Raw genomic sequence first — 20,000 nt, 5'->3', positions numbered from 1 at the left:
CGGTGGTCACTCTGACAGAGCTCTAGAGTTACTCTGTGGAGATGGGAGAACCTTCCAGAAGAACAACCATCTCTGCAGCACTCCACCAATCCACCTTTATGGTTGAGTGGCCAGACGGAAGCCACTCCTCAGTGAAAGGCACATGACAAAAGGCACCTAAAGGAGTCAGACCATGAGAAACAAGATTCTCTGGTCTGATAAAACCAAGATTGAACTCTTTGGCCTGAATGCCAAGCGTCACGTCTGGAGGAAACCTGGCACCATCCCTATGGTGAAGCATGGTGGTGGCAGCATTATGCTGTGGGGATGTTATTCAGCGACAGGGACTGGGAGACTAGTCAGGATTGAGGCAAAGATGACCATAGCAAAGTACAGAGAGATCCCTGATGAAAACCTGCTGCAGAGCGCTCAGGACCTCAGACTGGGGCAAAGGTTCACCTTCCAACAGGACAACGACCCTAAGCACACAGCCAAGACAACGCAGGAGTGGCTTCGGGACAAGTCTCTGATTGCCCTTGAGTGGCCCGGGCAGAGGGCTGACTTGAACCTGATCGAACATCTCTGGAAAGACCTGAAAATATCTGTGCAGCGACGCTCCCCATCCAACCTGACAGAGCTTGAGAGGATCTGCAGAGAAGAATGGGAGAAACTCCCCAAATACAGGTGTGCCAAGCTTGTAGCGTCATACCCAAGAAGACTGGAGGCTGTAAGCAACAAAGCACTGAGTAAACGGTCTGAATACTTGTTTTTTAGTTGTTGTTTTTTGTACATTTGCCATTTCTAAAAACCTGTTTTTGCTTTGTCATTATGGGGTCTTGTGATGTCATTATGGGGTATTGTGATGTCATTAGGGGGTATTGTGATGTCATTAGGGGGTATTGTGATGTCATTATTAGGGGGTATTGTGATGTCATTATGGGGTATTGTGATGTCATTATGGGGTATTGTGATGTCATTATGGGGTATTGTGATGTCATTATGGGGTATTGTGATGTCATTATGGGGTATTGTGATGTCATTATGTGGTATTGTGTTTAGATTGACAAGGGGAAAAAACTATTTAATCATTTTTATAATAAGGCTGTAACGTAACAAAATGTGGAAAAAGTCAAGGGGTCTGAATACATTCCGAAGGCCCTGTATATAGCAACACCGTCTGACTGTCCAATCACTGGTTCTACTGTATATAGCAACACCGTATGACTGTCCAATCACTGGTTCTACTGTATATAGCAACACAGTCTGACTGTCCAATCACTGGTTCTACTGGTTCTACTGTATATAGCAACACCGTCTGACTGTCCAATCACTGGTTCTACTGTATATAGCAACACCGTATGACTGTCCAATCACTGGTTCTACTGTATATAGCAACACAGTCTGACTGTCCAATCACTGGTTCTACTGGTTCTACTGTATATAGCAACACCGTATGACTGTCCAATCACTGGTTCTACTGTATATAGCAACACAGTCTGACTGTCCAATCACTTGTTCTAAATAGCAACACGGTCTGACTGTCCAATCACTGGTTCTACTGTATATAGCAACACAGTCTGACTGTCCAATCACTTGTTCTAAATAGCAACACCGTCTGACTGTCCAACCACTGGTTCTACTGTATATAGCAACACAGTCTGACTGTCCAATCACTGGTTCTACTGTATATAGCAACACAGTCTGACTGTCCAATCACTGGTTCTACTGTATATAGCAACACAGTCTGACTGTCCAATCACTGGTTCTACTGTCTATAGCAACACAGTCTGACTGTCCAATCACTGGTTCTACTGTCTATAGCAACACCGTCTGACTGTCCAATCACTGGTTCTACTGTCTATAGCAACACAGTCTGACTGTCCAATCACTGGTTCTATACGACAACACCATCTGACTGTCCAATCACTGGTTCTATACGACAACACCATCTGACTGTCCAATCACTGGTTCTATACGACAACACCATCTGACTGTCCAATCACTGGTTCTACTGTATATAGCAACACAGTCTGACTGTCCAATCACTGGTTCTATACGACAACACCATCTGACTGTCCAATCACTGGTTCTATACGACAACACCATCTGACTGTCCAATCACTGGTTCTATACGACAACACCATCTGATTGTCCAATCACTGGTTCTATACGACAACACCATCTGACTGTCCAATCACTGGTTATATACGACAACACCATCTGACTGTCCAATCACTGGTTCTACTGTATATAGCAACACCGTCTGACTGTCCAATCACTGGTTCTACTGTATATAGCAACACAGTCTGACTGTCCAATCACTGGTTCTACTGTATATAGCAACACCGTCTGACTGTACAATCACTGGTTCTCCTGTATATAGCAACACAGTCTGACTGTCCAATCACTGGTTCTACTGTCTATAGCAACACAGTCTGACTGTCCAATCACTGGTTCTACTGTCTATAGCAACACCGTCTGACTGTCCAATCACTGGTTCTACTGTCTATAGCAACACAGTCTGACTGTCCAATCACTGGTTCTATACGACAACACCATCTGACTGTCCAATCACTGGTTCTATACGACAACACCATCTGACTGTCCAATCACTGGTTCTATACGACAACACCATCTGACTGTCCAATCACTGGTTCTACTGTATATAGCAACACAGTCTGACTGTCCAATCACTGGTTCTATACGACAACACCATCTGACTGTCCAATCACTGGTTCTATACGACAACACAGTCTGACTGTCCAATCACTGGTTCTATACGACAACACCATCTGACTGTCCAATCACTGGTTCTATACGACAACACCATCTGACTGTCCAATCACTGGTTCTATACGACAACACCATCTGACTGTCCAATCACTGGTTCTATACGACAACACCATCTGACTGTCCAATCACTGGTTCTATACGACAACACAGTCTGACTGTCCAATCACTGGTTCTATACGACAACACAGTCTGACTGTCCAATCACTGGTTCTATACGACAACACCATCTGACTGTCCAATCACTGGTTCTATACGACAACACCATCTGACTGTCCAATCACTGGTTCTATACGACAACACCGTCTGACTGTCCAATCACTGGTTCTATACGACAACACCGTCTGACTGTCCAATCACTGGTTCTATACGACAACACCATCTGACTGTCCAATCACTGGTTCTATACGACAACACCATCTGACTGTCCAATCACTGGTTCTATACGACAACACAGTCTGACTGTCCAATCACTGGTTCTATACGACAACACCATCTGACTGTCCAATCACTGGTTCTATACGACAACACCATCTGACTGTCCAATCACTGGTTCTACTGTATATAGCAACACCGTCTGACTGTCCAATCACTGGTTCTACTGTATATAGCAACACAGTCTGACTGTCCAATCACTGGTTCTACTGTATATAGCAACACCGTCTGACTGTACAATCACTGGTTCTCCTGTATATAGCAACACAGTCTGACTGTCCAATCACTGGTTCTACTGTCTATAGCAACACAGTCTGACTGTCCAATCACTGGTTCTACAGTCTATAGCAACACCGTCTGACTGTCCAATCACTGGTTCTACTGTCTATAGCAACACAGTCTGACTGTCCAATCACTGGTTCTATACGACAACACCATCTGACTGTCCAATCACTGGTTCTATACGACAACACCATCTGACTGTCCAATCACTGGTTCTATACGACAACACCATCTGACTGTCCAATCACTGGTTCTACTGTATATAGCAACACAGTCTGACTGTCCAATCAATGGTTCTACTGGTTCGACTGTATATAGCAACACCGTATGACTGTCCAATCACTGGTTCTACTGGTTCTACTGTATATAGCACCACCGTCTGACTGTCCAATCACTGGTTCTACTGTATATAGCAACACAGTCTGACTGTCCAATCACTGGTTCTACTGTATATAGCAACACAGTCTGACTGTCCAATCACTGGTTCTACTGTATATAGCAACACAGTCTGACTGTCCAATCACTGGTTCTACTGTATATAGCAACACCGTCTGACTGTCCAATCACTGGTTCTACTGTCTATAGCAACACAGTCTGACTGTCCAATCACTGGTTCTATACGACAACACCATCTGACTGTCCAATCACTGGTTCTATACGACAACACCATCTGACTGTCCAATCACTGGTTCTATACGACAACATCATCTGACTGTCCAATCACTGGTTCTATACGACAACACCATCTGACTGTCCAATCACTGGTTCTATACGACAACACCATCTGACTGTCCAATCACTGGTTCTACTGTATATAGCAACACCGTCTGACTGTCCAATCACTGGTTCTACTGTATATAGCAACACAGTCTGACTGTCCAATCACTGGTTCTATACGACAACACCATCTGACTGTCCAATCACTGGTTCTATACGACAACACCATCTGACTGTCCAATCACTGGTTCTATACGACAACACCGTCTGACTGTCCAATCACTGGTTCTATACGACAACACCGTCTGACTGTCCAATCACTGGTTCTATACGACAACACCATCTGACTGTCCAATCACTGGTTCTATACGACAACACCATCTGACTGTCCAATCACTGGTTCTATACGACAACACAGTCTGACTGTCCAATCACTGGTTCTATACGACAACACCATCTGACTGTCCAATCACTGGTTCTATACGACAACACCATCTGACTGTCCAATCACTGGTTCTACTGTATATAGCAACACCGTCTGACTGTCCAATCACTGGTTCTACTGTATATAGCAACACAGTCTGACTGTCCAATCACTGGTTCTACTGTATATAGCAACACCGTCTGACTGTCCAATCACTGGTTCTACTGTCTATAGCAACACAGTCTGACTGTCCAATCACTGGTTCTATACGACAACACCATCTGACTGTCCAATCACTGGTTCTATACGACAACACCATCTGACTGTCCAATCACTGGTTCTATACGACAACACCATCTGACTGTCCAATCACTGGTTCTACTGTATATAGCAACACAGTCTGACTGTCCAATCAATGGTTCTACTGGTTCGACTGTATATAGCAACACCGTATGACTGTCCAATCACTGGTTCTACTGGTTCTACTGTATATAGCACCACCGTCTGACTGTCCAATCACTGGTTCTACTGTATATAGCAACACAGTCTGACTGTCCAATCACTGGTTCTACTGTATATAGCAACACAGTCTGACTGTCCAATCACTGGTTCTACTGTATATAGCAACACAGTCTGACTGTCCAATCACTGGTTCTACTGTATATAGCAACACCGTCTGACTGTCCAATCACTGGTTCTACTGTCTATAGCAACACAGTCTGACTGTCCAATCACTGGTTCTATACGACAACACCATCTGACTGTCCAATCACTGGTTCTATACGACAACACCATCTGACTGTCCAATCACTGGTTCTATACGACAACATCATCTGACTGTCCAATCACTGGTTCTATACGACAACACCATCTGACTGTCCAATCACTGGTTCTATACGACAACACCATCTGACTGTCCAATCACTGGTTCTACTGTATATAGCAACACCGTCTGACTGTCCAATCACTGGTTCTACTGTATATAGCAACACAGTCTGACTGTCCAATCACTGGTTCTACTGTATATAGCAACACCGTCTGACTGTACAATCACTGGTTCTCCTGTATATAGCAACACAGTCTGACTGTCCAATCACTGGTTCTATACGACAACACCATCTGACTGTCCAATCACTGGTTCTATACGACAACACCATCTGACTGTCCAATCACTGGTTCTATACGACAACACCATCTGACTGTCCAATCACTGGTTCTATACGACAACAACATCTGACTGTCCAATCACTGGTTCTATACGACAACACCATCTGACTGTCCAATCACTGGTTCTATACGACAACATCATCTGACTGTCCAATCACTGGTTCTATACGACAACACCATCTGACTGTCCAATCACTGGTTCTATACGACAACACCATCTGACTGTCCAATCACTGGTTCTACTGTATATAGCAACACCGTCTGACTGTCCAATCACTGGTTCTACTGTATATAGCAACACAGTCTGACTGTCCAATCACTGGTTCTACTGTATATAGCAACACCGTCTGACTGTACAATCACTGGTTCTCCTGTATATAGCAACACAGTCTGACTGTCCAATCACTGGTTCTACTGTATATAGCAACACAGTCTGACTGTCCAATCACTGGTTCTACTGGTTCTACTGTATATAGCAACACCGTCTGACTGTCCAATCACTGGTTCTACTGTATATAGCAACACCGTCTGACTGTCCAATCACTGGTTCTACTGGTTCTACTGTCTATAGCAACACCGTCTGACTGTCCAATCACTGGTTCTACTGGTTCTACTGTCTATAGCAACACCGTCTGACTGTCCAATCACTGGTTCTATACGACAACACCATCTGACTGTCCAATCACTGGTTCTATACGACAACACCATCTGACTGTCCAATCACTGGTTCTATACGACAACACCATCTGACTGTCCAATCACTGGTTCTATACGACAACACCATCTGACTGTCCAATCACTGGTTCTATACGACAACACCGTCTGACTGTCCAATCACTGGTTCTATACGACAACACCATCTGACTGTCCAATCACTGGTTCTATACGACAACACCATCTGACTGTCCAATCACTGGTTCTATACGACAACACCATCTGACTGTCCAATCACTGGTTCTATACGACAACAACATCTGACTGTCCAATCACTGGTTCTAAACGACAACACCATCTGACTGTCCAATCACTGGTTCTATACGACAACACCATCTGACTGTCCAATCACTGGTTCTATACGACAACACCATCTGACTGTCCAATCACTGGTTCTATACGACAACACCATGACTGTCCAATCACTGGTTCTATACGACAACACCATCTGACTGTCCAATCACTGGTTCTATACGACAACACCATCTGACTGTCCAATCACTGGTTCTATACGACAACACCATCTGACTGTCCAATCACTGGTTCTATACGACAACACCATCTGACTGTCCAATCACTGGTTCTATACGACAACACAGTCTGACTGTCCAATCACTGGTTCTATACGACAACACCATCTGACTGTCCAATCACTGGTTCTATACGACAACACAATCTGACTGTCCAATCACTGGTTCTATACGACAACACAGTCTGACTGTCCAATCACTGGTTCTATACGACAACACCATCTGACTGTCCAATCACTGGTTCTATACGACAACACCATCTGACTGTCCAATCACTGGTTCTATACGACAACACCATCTGACTGTCCAATCACTGGTTCTATACGACAACACCATCTGACTGTCCAATCACTGGTTCTATACGACAACACCATCTGACTGTCCAATCACTGGTTCTATACGACAACACCATCTGACTGTCCAATCACTGGTTCTACTGTATATAGCAACACAGTCTGACTGTCCAATCACTGGTTCTACTGTATATAGCAACACAGTCTGACTGTCCAATCACTGGTTCTACTGGTTCTACTGTATATAGCAACACCGTCTGACTGTCCAATTACTGGTTCTACTGTATATAGCAACACAGTCTGACTGTCCAATCACTGGTTCTACTGTATATAGCAACACCGTCTGACTGTCCAATCACTGGTTCTACTGGTTCTACTGTATATAGCAACACCGTCTGACTGTCCAATCACTGGTTCTACTGTATATAGCAACACCGTCTGACTGTCCAATCACTGGTTCTACTGTATATAGCAACACCGTCTGACTGTCCAATCACTGGTTCTATACGACAACACCATCTGACTGTCCAATCACTGGTTCTATACGACAACACCATCTGACTGTCCAATCACTGGTTCTATACGACAACACCATCTGACTGTCCAATCACTGGTTCTATACGACAACACCGTCTGACTGTCCAATCACTGGTTCTATACGACAACACCGTCTGACTGTCCAATCACTGGTTCTATACGACAATACCATCTGACTGTCCAATCACTGGTTCTATACGACAACACCATCTGACTGTCCAATCACTGGTTCTATACGACAACACCATCTGACTGTCCAATCACTGGTTCTATACGACAACACCATCTGACTGTCCAATCACTGGTTCTACTGTATATAGCAACACCGTCTGACTGTCCAATCACTGGTTCTACTGTATATAGCAACACAGTCTGACTGTCCAATCACTGGTTCTACTGTATATAGCAACACCGTCTGACTGTCCAATCACTGGTTCTACTGTATATAGCAACACAGTCTGACTGTCCAATCACTGGTTCTACTGTATATAGCAACACCGTCTGACTGTCCAATCACTGGTTCTACTGTAGATAGCAACACAGTCTGACTGTCCAATCACTGGTTCTACTGTATATAGCAACACAGTCTGACTGTCCAATCACTGGTTCTACTGTCTATAGCAACACAGTCTGACTGTCCAATCACTGGTTCTACTGTATATAGCAACACAGTCTGACTGTCCAATCACTGGTTCTACTGTATATAACAACACAGTCTGACTGTCCAATCACTGGTTCTACTGTATATTTCAACACCGTCTGACTGTCCAATCACTGGTTCTACTGTATATAGCAACACAGTCTGACTGTCCAATCACTGGTTCTACTGTATATAACATCACCGTCTGACTGTCCAATCACTGGTTCTACTGTATATAGCAACACAGTCTGACTGTCCAATCACTGGTTCTACTGTATATAGCAACACAGTCTGACTGTCCAATCACTGGTTCTATACGACAACACCATCTGACTGTCCAATCACTGGTTCTACTGTATATAGCAACACAGTCTGACTGTCCAATCACTGGTTCTACTGTATATAGCAACACAGTCTGACTGTCCAATCACTGGTTCTATACGACAACACCATCTGACTGTCCAATCACTGGTTCTATACGACAACACCATCTGACTGTCCAATCACTGGCTCTATAGTATATAGCAACACAGTCTGACTGTCCAATCACTGGTTCTATATGACAACACCATCTGACTGTCCAATCACTGGTTCTATACGACAACACCATCTGACTGTCCAATCACTGGTTCTATACGACAACACCATCTGACTGTCCAATCACTGGTTCTATACGACAACACCATCTGACTGTCCAATCACTGGTTCTATACGACAACACCATCTGACTGTCCAATCACTGGTTCTATACGACAACACAGTCTGACTGTCCAATCACTGGTTCTATACGACAACACCATCTGACTGTCCAATCACTGGTTCTATACGACAACACAATCTGACTGTCCAATCACTGGTTCTATACGACAACACAGTCTGACTGTCCAATCACTGGTTCTATACGACAACACCATCTGACTGTCCAATCACTGGTTCTATACGACAACACCATCTGACTGTCCAATCACTGGTTCTATACGACAACACCATCTGACTGTCCAATCACTGGTTCTATACGACAACACCATCTGACTGTCCAATCACTGGTTCTATACGACAACACCATCTGACTGTCCAATCACTGGTTCTATACGACAACACCATCTGACTGTCCAATCACTGGTTCTACTGTATATAGCAACACAGTCTGACTGTCCAATCACTGGTTCTACTGTATATAGCAACACAGTCTGACTGTCCAATCACTGGTTCTACTGGTTCTACTGTATATAGCAACACCGTCTGACTGTCCAATTACTGGTTCTACTGTATATAGCAACACAGTCTGACTGTCCAATCACTGGTTCTACTGTATATAGCAACACCGTCTGACTGTCCAATCACTGGTTCTACTGGTTCTACTGTATATAGCAACACCGTCTGACTGTCCAATCACTGGTTCTACTGTATATAGCAACACCGTCTGACTGTCCAATCACTGGTTCTACTGTATATAGCAACACCGTCTGACTGTCCAATCACTGGTTCTATACGACAACACCATCTGACTGTCCAATCACTGGTTCTATACGACAACACCATCTGACTGTCCAATCACTGGTTCTATACGACAACACCATCTGACTGTCCAATCACTGGTTCTATACGACAACACCGTCTGACTGTCCAATCACTGGTTCTATACGACAACACCGTCTGACTGTCCAATCACTGGTTCTATACGACAATACCATCTGACTGTCCAATCACTGGTTCTATACGACAACACCATCTGACTGTCCAATCACTGGTTCTATACGACAACACCATCTGACTGTCCAATCACTGGTTCTATACGACAACACCATCTGACTGTCCAATCACTGGTTCTACTGTATATAGCAACACCGTCTGACTGTCCAATCACTGGTTCTACTGTATATAGCAACACAGTCTGACTGTCCAATCACTGGTTCTACTGTATATAGCAACACCGTCTGACTGTCCAATCACTGGTTCTACTGTATATAGCAACACAGTCTGACTGTCCAATCACTGGTTCTACTGTATATAGCAACACCGTCTGACTGTCCAATCACTGGTTCTACTGTAGATAGCAACACAGTCTGACTGTCCAATCACTGGTTCTACTGTATATAGCAACACAGTCTGACTGTCCAATCACTGGTTCTACTGTCTATAGCAACACAGTCTGACTGTCCAATCACTGGTTCTACTGTATATAGCAACACAGTCTGACTGTCCAATCACTGGTTCTACTGTATATAACAACACAGTCTGACTGTCCAATCACTGGTTCTACTGTATATTTCAACACCGTCTGACTGTCCAATCACTGGTTCTACTGTATATAGCAACACAGTCTGACTGTCCAATCACTGGTTCTACTGTATATAACATCACCGTCTGACTGTCCAATCACTGGTTCTACTGTATATAGCAACACAGTCTGACTGTCCAATCACTGGTTCTACTGTATATAGCAACACAGTCTGACTGTCCAATCACTGGTTCTATACGACAACACCATCTGACTGTCCAATCACTGGTTCTACTGTATATAGCAACACAGTCTGACTGTCCAATCACTGGTTCTACTGTATATAGCAACACAGTCTGACTGTCCAATCACTGGTTCTATACGACAACACCATCTGACTGTCCAATCACTGGTTCTATACGACAACACCATCTGACTGTCCAATCACTGGCTCTATAGTATATAGCAACACAGTCTGACTGTCCAATCACTGGTTCTATATGACAACACCATCTGACTGTCCAATCACTGGTTCTATACGACAACACCATCTGACTGTCCAATCACTGGTTCTACTGTATATAGCAACACAGTCTGACTGTCCAATCACTGGTTCTATACGACAACACCATCTGACTGTCCAATCACTGGTTCTATAGTATATAGCAACACAGTCTGACTGTCCAATCACTGGTTCTATATGACAACACCATCTGACTGTCCAATCACTGGTTCTATACGACAACACCATCTGACTGTCCAATCACTGGTTCTATTGTATATAGCAACACAGTCTGACTGTCCAATCACTGGTTCTATATGACAACACCATCTGACTGTCCAATCACTGGTTCTATATGACAACACCATCTGACTGTCCAATCATGGGTACGATTGAAACTCAGAATGTGTGCGTGGTATGACCGTTCGGTGCCAGGCCCATCGGATCCAGTATCTCAGAAACAGCTGCCCTCCTGGGCTTTTCACGCACGACAGTGTCTTGGGTTTAACGCGAACGGTACTACAAACATCCAGTCAGCGGCAGCACTCTGGGACAAAACAGCTCGTTGATGAGAGAGGTTGATGGAGAATGGCAAGAGTCGTGCACGCTAACACGCGTAGCACAAACAGTGTAGCACCAACAGTGTATCACCAACAGTGTATCACCAACAGTGTATCACCAACAGTGTAGCACCAACAGTGTAGCACAAACAGTGTAGCACAAACAGTGTAGCACAAACAGTGTAGCACAAACAGTGTAGCACAAACAGTGTAGCACAAACAGTGTATCACAAACAGGCAAATAACGTCGCAGAACGACATCTCAGAACGCTTGTCACGGATGAGCTATTTTCATCACACTGGGTTCCACTCCTACGAGCTAAAAACGACAAAAAGCGGGTCACCAACACTGGACAATTGAGGAGCGGAATCACACAGCCTGGAACATGACAAGTGAGTTCGGTTTACTGGAGTGTCCTGGTCACTCCTCCAGACCCTCAACCCTATAGAGCGTAATGGGGTGAGATGGAACGGGCTGTCACAATGTACTGCCCGTCCAATCTGCACCAACTACGTGATGCCATCGAGTCAGCATGGACCAGCATCTCTTTGGAACTGGTCCCGACAACTTCTAGAATGCTCTGAAGAATTCAGGCTGTTCTGGACGCAGAGGGGGGGGGGGGTCCGACCTGGTACTCGATCGGTGTACCTAATAGACGGTCCGGGTCAGTGTATAGCAATACTGTCTGACTGTCCAATCATGGTTTCTATATGAGATATTTATGCGGAAATGCGGAGTACAGCCTGGATACAGCCATAAGCCGGGGTATATTGGCCATATACCACAAACCCCAGAGGTGCCTATTGCTATTATAAACGGTCATACCCGTGGTATACAGTCCGATATACCGCGCCATTCAGACAATCAGCTTCCAGGGCTCAAACCACCCAGTTTATAATATAGCATTAGAAAACTGTGTGGTTCGAGCCTTCAATGCTGATTGGCTGACAGCCGTGGTATATCGGACTGTATACCACGGGTATGACAAAAACATTTATTTTTACTGCTTTAATAGGTTGGTAACCGGTTTATAATGGCAATAAAGCACCTCCGCGTTGCGTCGTGCCTCAGAACATCCCCCAGCCGTGGTATATTGGCCGTATACCACACCTCCTTGGGCCTTATTGCTTCATTATACCATGGCATTGTTGAATATTTGTTTCTGATTGGCTTGAAGGGCATTCTAGAGCGTACATTATTTCCCTATAACGCACGGTATAGAGGACCACAGTATATGAGATAGATAGATAGATAGATAGATAGATAGATAGATAGATAGATAGATAGATAGATAGATAGATAGATAGATAGATAGATAGATAGATAGATAGATAGATAGATAGATAGATAGATAGATAGATAGATAGATAGATAGATAGATAGATAGATAGATAGATAGATAGATAGATAGATAGATAGATAGATAGATAGATAGATAGATAGATAGATAGATAGATAGATAGATAGATAGATAGATAGATAGATAGATAGATAGATAGATAGATAGATAGATAGATAGATAGATAGATAGATAGATAGATAGATAGATAGATAGATAGATAGATAGATAGATAGATAGATGGATGTATAGATAGATGTATAGATAGATGGATAGATGGATAGATGGATAGATAGATAGATAGATAGATAGATAGATAGATAGATAGATAGATAGATAGATAGATAGATAGATAGATAGATAGATAGATAGATAGATAGATAGATAGATAGATAGATAGATAGATAGATAGATAGATAGATAGATAGATAGATACACACACATACATAACACCTTGTGGTCAAACAAGGAAATATATCAACATATTCGCCTGTATTTACAACCCAGAAGGAAATGCTTATTAGCTGCTAATGTGGCTATCATAAAGAGCTAGAAATGATGATGATGAAATGATGGCAAAGGTAAGAATCTCGAGATGAACTATCTAATGTTAGCTAAATTTAATCATGAATACATTGGCTACATTTCTTTAAATGTACAATTCTGTGATCTGTCTTGTGCAAGTTTTAAAATTGACACAATACCTGTTAGCAAAGTTGTCAGTTAGAGATGATGTGCAGGAGCATGCTGGGATTTGTAGTCTTGCATGATGTCTACTTTGATGCTAATTAGCATTTTTGAATATGAGTAAATAGAGACAAATATATTGATAATGGTCACTATGTCTGAGAGATTTACATGGTTATCAAAATTTCACGTCAGGTTGAGCCGACACAAAACATAGTCCTTATTGTAAGTGTTTCTAAAATTCCTTGTGGGGAACACGAATGGTGGAAAAACTACTGAAACCATTTCCCTGTTTGATCGCTAGGTTTTATGGGTATCATGACACCTCCACTCTGGGCTTTTATATCAGCATGGTAGAATTCAATGGCTATATTTAATTATTACATGTTCTATATTTTAGTTGCTTTTGAAAGCAAAAGTCGAATTGAAAACATTGGCATTGTGTAATTCAATTTTCATAATGTCTGTTTGGTTACCAAGGCAACCGCTATCTCGTAAACTTGCTAGGTACTTCAGTGGACGTTGAAAACATTTCTACTGGCAAAATGTGTTCAATTATACCCATGGTATAAAAGAGATAATCAACTCTGGGATTTATGTGCAACTCCGTGTAAGTTCCACTCCACTAGTGTGTCCTCATTATTTTCCATCGAATGTTTGGCCCGTCCTTGATTATCCCTTACATACTGTCTGACATGTCCAATCACGGGCTCTGTATGATATACAGAGCATTCAGAAAGGATTCATACCCCTTGACTGATTCCACATTTTGTTGTTGTTGTTGTTGTTACAGACTGAATTCAAAATGGATTAAAGAAAAATCATTTTTCACCCTTTGGCGCACAATAACCCAAAACAACAAAGTGAAAACATGTTTAGACATTTATGCTAATTAATTGAAAATGATATACAGAAATATCTCATTTACGTACGTATCCACACGCCTGAGTCAAAACTTTGTAGAAGCACCTATGGCAGCGATTATAGCTTGGGTGTGTCTGTATCTGCTTGGGTGTGTCTGTATCTGCTTGGGTGTGTCTGTATCTGCTTGGGTGTGTCTGTATCTGCTTGGGTGTGTCTGTATCTGCTTGGGTGTGTCTGTATCTGCTTGGGTGTGTCTGTATCTGCTTGGGTGTGTCTGTATCTGCTTGGGTGTGTCTGTATCAGCTTTGAGTAGTCTTGGGTATGTCTGTATCAGCTTTGAGTAGTCTTGGGTATGTCTGGATCAGCTTTGCACATCTGTGTAGATTGGTTCTCTCACATTCTTCAAGCTAAATGAGGAGCAGCGGTGAACAGCAATCTTCAAGTCTTTCCACAGATCTTCAATGAGATTCTGGTCTGGTCTTTGGCTGGACCACTCAAAGCCTTTCACATTCTTGTTCTGAAGCCATTGCAGCATTGCTTTGGCTGTGTGCTTGGGGTCATTGTCCTGTTGGAACGTAAATCTTCCCCCCAGTCTAAGGTCGTTTGAACTCTGAAGCAGGTTCTCATCAAGGATTTGACTGTATTTGGCTTCGTTCATTGTTCCCTCTATCCTTACCAGTCCCCCAGTAACTGAAAAGCATCCCCATAGCATGATGCTGCCACCACCATGCTTCACGGTAGGGTTGGTGTTAGATGGGTGATGAGCTGTGTCTGGTTTACTCCAGACATAGGGCTTTGCATTCAGGCCAAATAGTTCACTTTTCGTCTCATCAGACCAGAGACTATTTGACCTTATGACCTCAGTCTTTCACGTGCCTTTTTTCAACTCCAGGTTTGCAGACATGTGGCTTCTTCTCAGGAGTGGCTATAGTCTGGTCACGCCCCCATAAAGCCCAGTGGTGAAGAGCTGACAGGTTCTCCCATCTCAGCCAAGGAACTCTGGTCACCGTGTTCTGTCACAGTGGTCACCTCCCTGACCAAGGTCATTCTTGCCCGGGTTGCTCAGTTTGGTGGGACAGCCTGCTCTCGGCAGAGTAGTTTCATATTTTTCCCCATGATATAAACTTTCAACACGGTATAAATTGTTGTATACCCTTCCCCAGATATAGAATTATAATGAGGCATAGGTTATATCAGAGATCTACAGACAGTTCCTTGGACTTCGTGGTATCGTTTGTGCCCTGTCGACAGTGGGACCTTATATAGACAGGTGTGTTTCTTCAAAATAATTTCCAAACAATTGAATTGGCCACAGGAGGACTCAAGTCAAGTTGTAGTGACGTCTCAAGGATGATCAGAAAAGATTGGATACATCGGAGCTCAATTTAGAGCGTTATAGCAAAGGAGTGTGAATACTTACGTAAATGAGATATTTCCCATTTACAACATATTTGAACACATTTCTAAAAAGATGTTTTCACTTTGTCATTATGGGGTATGGTGATGTCATTATGGGGTATTGTGATGTCATTATGGGGTATTGTGATGTCATTATGGGGTATTGTGATGTCATTATGGGGTATTGTGATGTCATTATGGGGTATTGTGTGTAGATTGATGAGAGAAAAAAAACTATTTAATCCATTGTGAATTCAGGCTGTAACACAACAAAATGTGGAATAAGTCAAGGGGTATAAATACCTTCTCACTGTCCAATTACAGGTTCTACTTTCTCACTGTCCAATTACAGGTTCTACTTTCTCACTGTCCAATTACAGGTTCTACTTTCTCACTGTCCAATTACTGGTTCTACTTTCTCACTGTCCAATTACTGGTTCTACTTTCTCACTGTCCAATTACTGGTTCTACTTTCTCACTGTCCAACTACAGGTTCTACTTTCTCACTGTCCAATTACAGGTTCTACTTTCTCACTGTCCAATTACAGGTTCTACTTTCTCACTGTCCAATTACTGGTTCTACTTTCTCACTGTCCAATTACTGGTTCTACTTTCTCACTGTCCAATTACTGGTTCTACTTTCTCACTGTCCAATTACTGGTTCTACTTTCTCACTGTCCAATTACTGGTTCTACTTTCTCACTGTCCAATTACTGGTTCTACTTTCTCACTGCCCAATTACTGGTTCTACTTTCTCACTGTCCAATTACTGGTTCTACTTTCTCACTGTCCAATTACTGGTTCTACTTTCTCACTGTCCAATTACTGGTTCTACTTTCTCACTGTCCAATTACAGGTTCTACTTTCTCACTGTCCAATTACTGGTTCTACTTTCTCACTGTCCAATTACTGGTTCTACTTTCTCACTGTCCAATTACTGGTTCTACTTTCTCACTGTCCAATTACTGGTTCTACTTTCTCACTGTCCAATTACTGGTTCTACTTTCTCACTGTCCAATTACAGGTTCTACTTTCTCACTGTCCAATTACTGGTTCTACTTTCTCACTGTCCAATTACTGGTTCTACTTTCTCACTGTCCAATTACTGGTTCTACTTTCTCACTGTCCAATTACTGGTTCTACTTTCTCACTGTCCAATTACTGGTTCTACTTTCTCACTGTCCAATTACTGGTTCTACTTTCTCACTGTCCAATTACTGGTTCTAAATGAGAACTTACTTCCAGTTGTCCCTGTGAGTCATTTTCAGGAGATCCCCCTAGAAGAGAGAGGGGGGAGAGAAGAGATAGAGAGAGTTTATAACTCACCAAAAACTACACATATCTAGGACTAAGTATCAGCAACACAGGTAGCTTTCACTTGGCTGTGAATGAGCTGAGAGACAAAGCAAACGAGCATTCTATGCCCTTAAAAAGAACATTCAAATCGAAATTCCAATTAGAATCTGGCTCAAAATGTTCCAATCAGTTCTAGAACCAGTTGCTCTATATGGCAGTGAAGTATGGGGTCCACACTTATAATGCATTTACCAAATGGGACAAACATCCAATCGAAACACTGCATGCAGACCGTATTGCAAGTGCAAAGAAAAATAGAGCACGTAGAGCAGAAGTGGGCCAATACCACCTCCTTATTCAAATAGAACAAAGAGCCATCACATTTTACAACCATCTAAAAACAAGTGACCCCAAAACATTCCATCACACAGCTCTACAATGTCAAGAGATGAAACAAAAGAAGAGTCCCCTCAGCCAGCTGGTTCTGAGGCTCAGTTCACTAACCCAAACCAACCCCATAGAGCCTCAGGACAGCACTCAGCCAGCTGGTTCTGAGGCTCAGTTCACCAACCCAAACCAACCCCATAGAGCCTCAGGACAGCACTCAGCCAGCTGGTTCTGAGGCTCAGTTCACCAACCCAAACCAACCCCATAGAGCCTCAGGACAGCACTCACCCAGCTGGTTCTGAGGCTCAGTTCAGTAACCCAAACCAACCCCATAGAGACTCAGGACAGCACTCAGCCAGCTGGTTCTGAGGCTCAGTTCACCAACCCAAACCAACCCCATAGAGCCTCAGGACAGCACTCAGCCAGCTGGTTCTGAGGCTCAGTTCACCAACCCAAACCAACCCCATAGAGCCTCATGACAGCACTCAACCAGCTGGTTCTGAGGCTCAGTTCACTAACCCAAAAATGACTTGTGTCATGCACAAAGTAGATGTCCTAAACGACTTGCCAAAACTATAGTTTGTTAACAAGAAATTTGTGGAGTGGTTGAAAAACTAGTTTAAATTACTCCAACCTAAGTGTATGTAAACTTCCGACTTCAACTATACATAGAGATGAACCTGGAGAAGAGTCCCCTAAGCAAGCTGGTCCTGGGGCTCAGTTCACAAACACAAATTTCAGTCTCCTGAGGGGGAATAGATTTTGCCGTGCCCTCTTCAAATGTATGACCATATTAGAGAGACATATTTCCCTCAGATTACACAGATCCACAAAGAATTCAAAAAACAAACCCCGATTTTGATAAACTCCCATATCTACTGGGTGAAATTCCACAGTGTTCCATCACAGCAGCAAGATTTGTGACCTGTTGCCACGAGAAAAGGGCAACCAGTGAAGAACAAACACCATATTTATGCTTATTTTCTGTTTTGTACTTTAACTATTTGTACATCGTTACAACACTGTATATAGACATATTATGGCATTTGAAATGTCTTTATTCTTTTGGAACTTCTGTGAGTGTAATGTTTACTGTTAATTTTTATTGTTTATTTCACTTTTGTTTATTATTTACTTCACTTGCTTTGGCGACGTAAACATATGTTTCCCATAACAATAAAGACTTTAAATCGAAATTGAATTGAGAAGAGAAGAGAAGAGAAGAGAAGAGAAGAGAAGAGAAGAGAAGAGAAGAGAAGAGAAGAGAAGAGAAGAGAAGAGAAGAGAAGAGAAGAGAAGAGAAGAGAAGAGAAGAGAAGAGAAGAGAAGAGAAGAGAAGAGAAGAGAAGAGAAGAGGGAGAGAAGAGAAGAGAAGAGGGAGAGAAGAGGGAGAGAAGAGGGAGAGGAGGTGGGGGGTTGTCACAATCAAGAAGAGAAGATATAGGGCGTATTCATTGCGGAAACCGTTTACCGAACGGAGGCAAACAAAGCAAAACGTGAGTGTCTACTGGACAAATTCAGCTAGGTCCCGCCCCATTTCGTTCTGTTTGCTTCCGTTTTGCTACAGAATAGGCTTAATGAATACACCCCAGATCTAGCCCATTTTTTAGCGAAGGGAGTCATTTATAGTAACGTTACACGTTAGTCTAGACTTGTAAACAAGCAGATGTGTGATATTCTAGCTCACTTTACGTTAGCCAACGTTAACCTAGATGACGTGTTGATTACAAATGTGTACAATAGGTGGTTAACTAGCGTTGATCTAAAAATAATAACAATAAAAAATAAATACAATCATATGATTACTAGCTATGCAGCTATCAACCAAAACGTATGGAGAAGGACTGAATCCAAGACGCATTTTTTATGTTGCCACACACCCTGTCGTAGTAGAATAATCTATCTAGATATTTTCAGGTTAAACACAACGACACATTGGGAACCGTTAGCTAGCTAGCATTTAGCTTACGACCACGTTATGCATGCTGTCAATTCACCCGGTTGTAAACAGTAGCTAACGTTAATTGTTTAGCTAACTAGCAAATAACACAGGCAGTTGTAAGCAGTAGCTAACCATATAAGCGTTACCTGGGGTTGAAGTCCAGCCATATCTCCTGTTGTTATTGTAGCTAACTAGCTAGCCGGCTCGCTAAACACACAACTCGATTTAGAAACTGACAGCTGCGCTGCCAACGTAAGAATTCCACTTACATTACGTAGTTTACGTAAGACAGCCT

At 42.8% G+C, this 20,000-nt stretch overlaps 1 protein-coding gene across 3 annotated transcripts in view; it reads right to left on the bottom strand.

Moving 5' to 3' along the window:
* The window catches only part of rnf175 (ring finger protein 175), a 39,964-nt gene extending 20,021 nt beyond the window's left edge, over positions 1–19,943 (bottom strand). For 2 of the 3 annotated variants that reach the window (XM_064940849.1, XM_064940848.1), the window contains exons 1-2: positions 19,852–19,943; positions 17,320–17,357 (exon numbers count right to left, since the gene is read on the bottom strand). In XM_064940849.1, the coding sequence (XP_064796921.1) occupies positions 17,320–17,357; positions 19,852–19,872 (59 nt within the window). In that variant the 5' untranslated portion in view covers positions 19,873–19,943. The remainder of the gene's footprint in view (positions 1–17,319; positions 17,358–19,851) is intronic. The other variant, XM_064940850.1, reaches the window with a different exon arrangement.
* Between the last annotated feature and the right edge of the window lie 57 nt (positions 19,944–20,000).

Source organism: Oncorhynchus masou, chromosome 27 (genome assembly GCF_036934945.1).
Source record: "Oncorhynchus masou masou isolate Uvic2021 chromosome 27, UVic_Omas_1.1, whole genome shotgun sequence".
In the NCBI taxonomy this organism is placed as follows: Eukaryota; Metazoa; Chordata; class Actinopteri; order Salmoniformes; family Salmonidae; genus Oncorhynchus; species Oncorhynchus masou.
The sequence above is the reverse complement of the archived record's forward strand: the minus strand, read 5'-3'. Positions and strand labels throughout refer to the sequence as shown.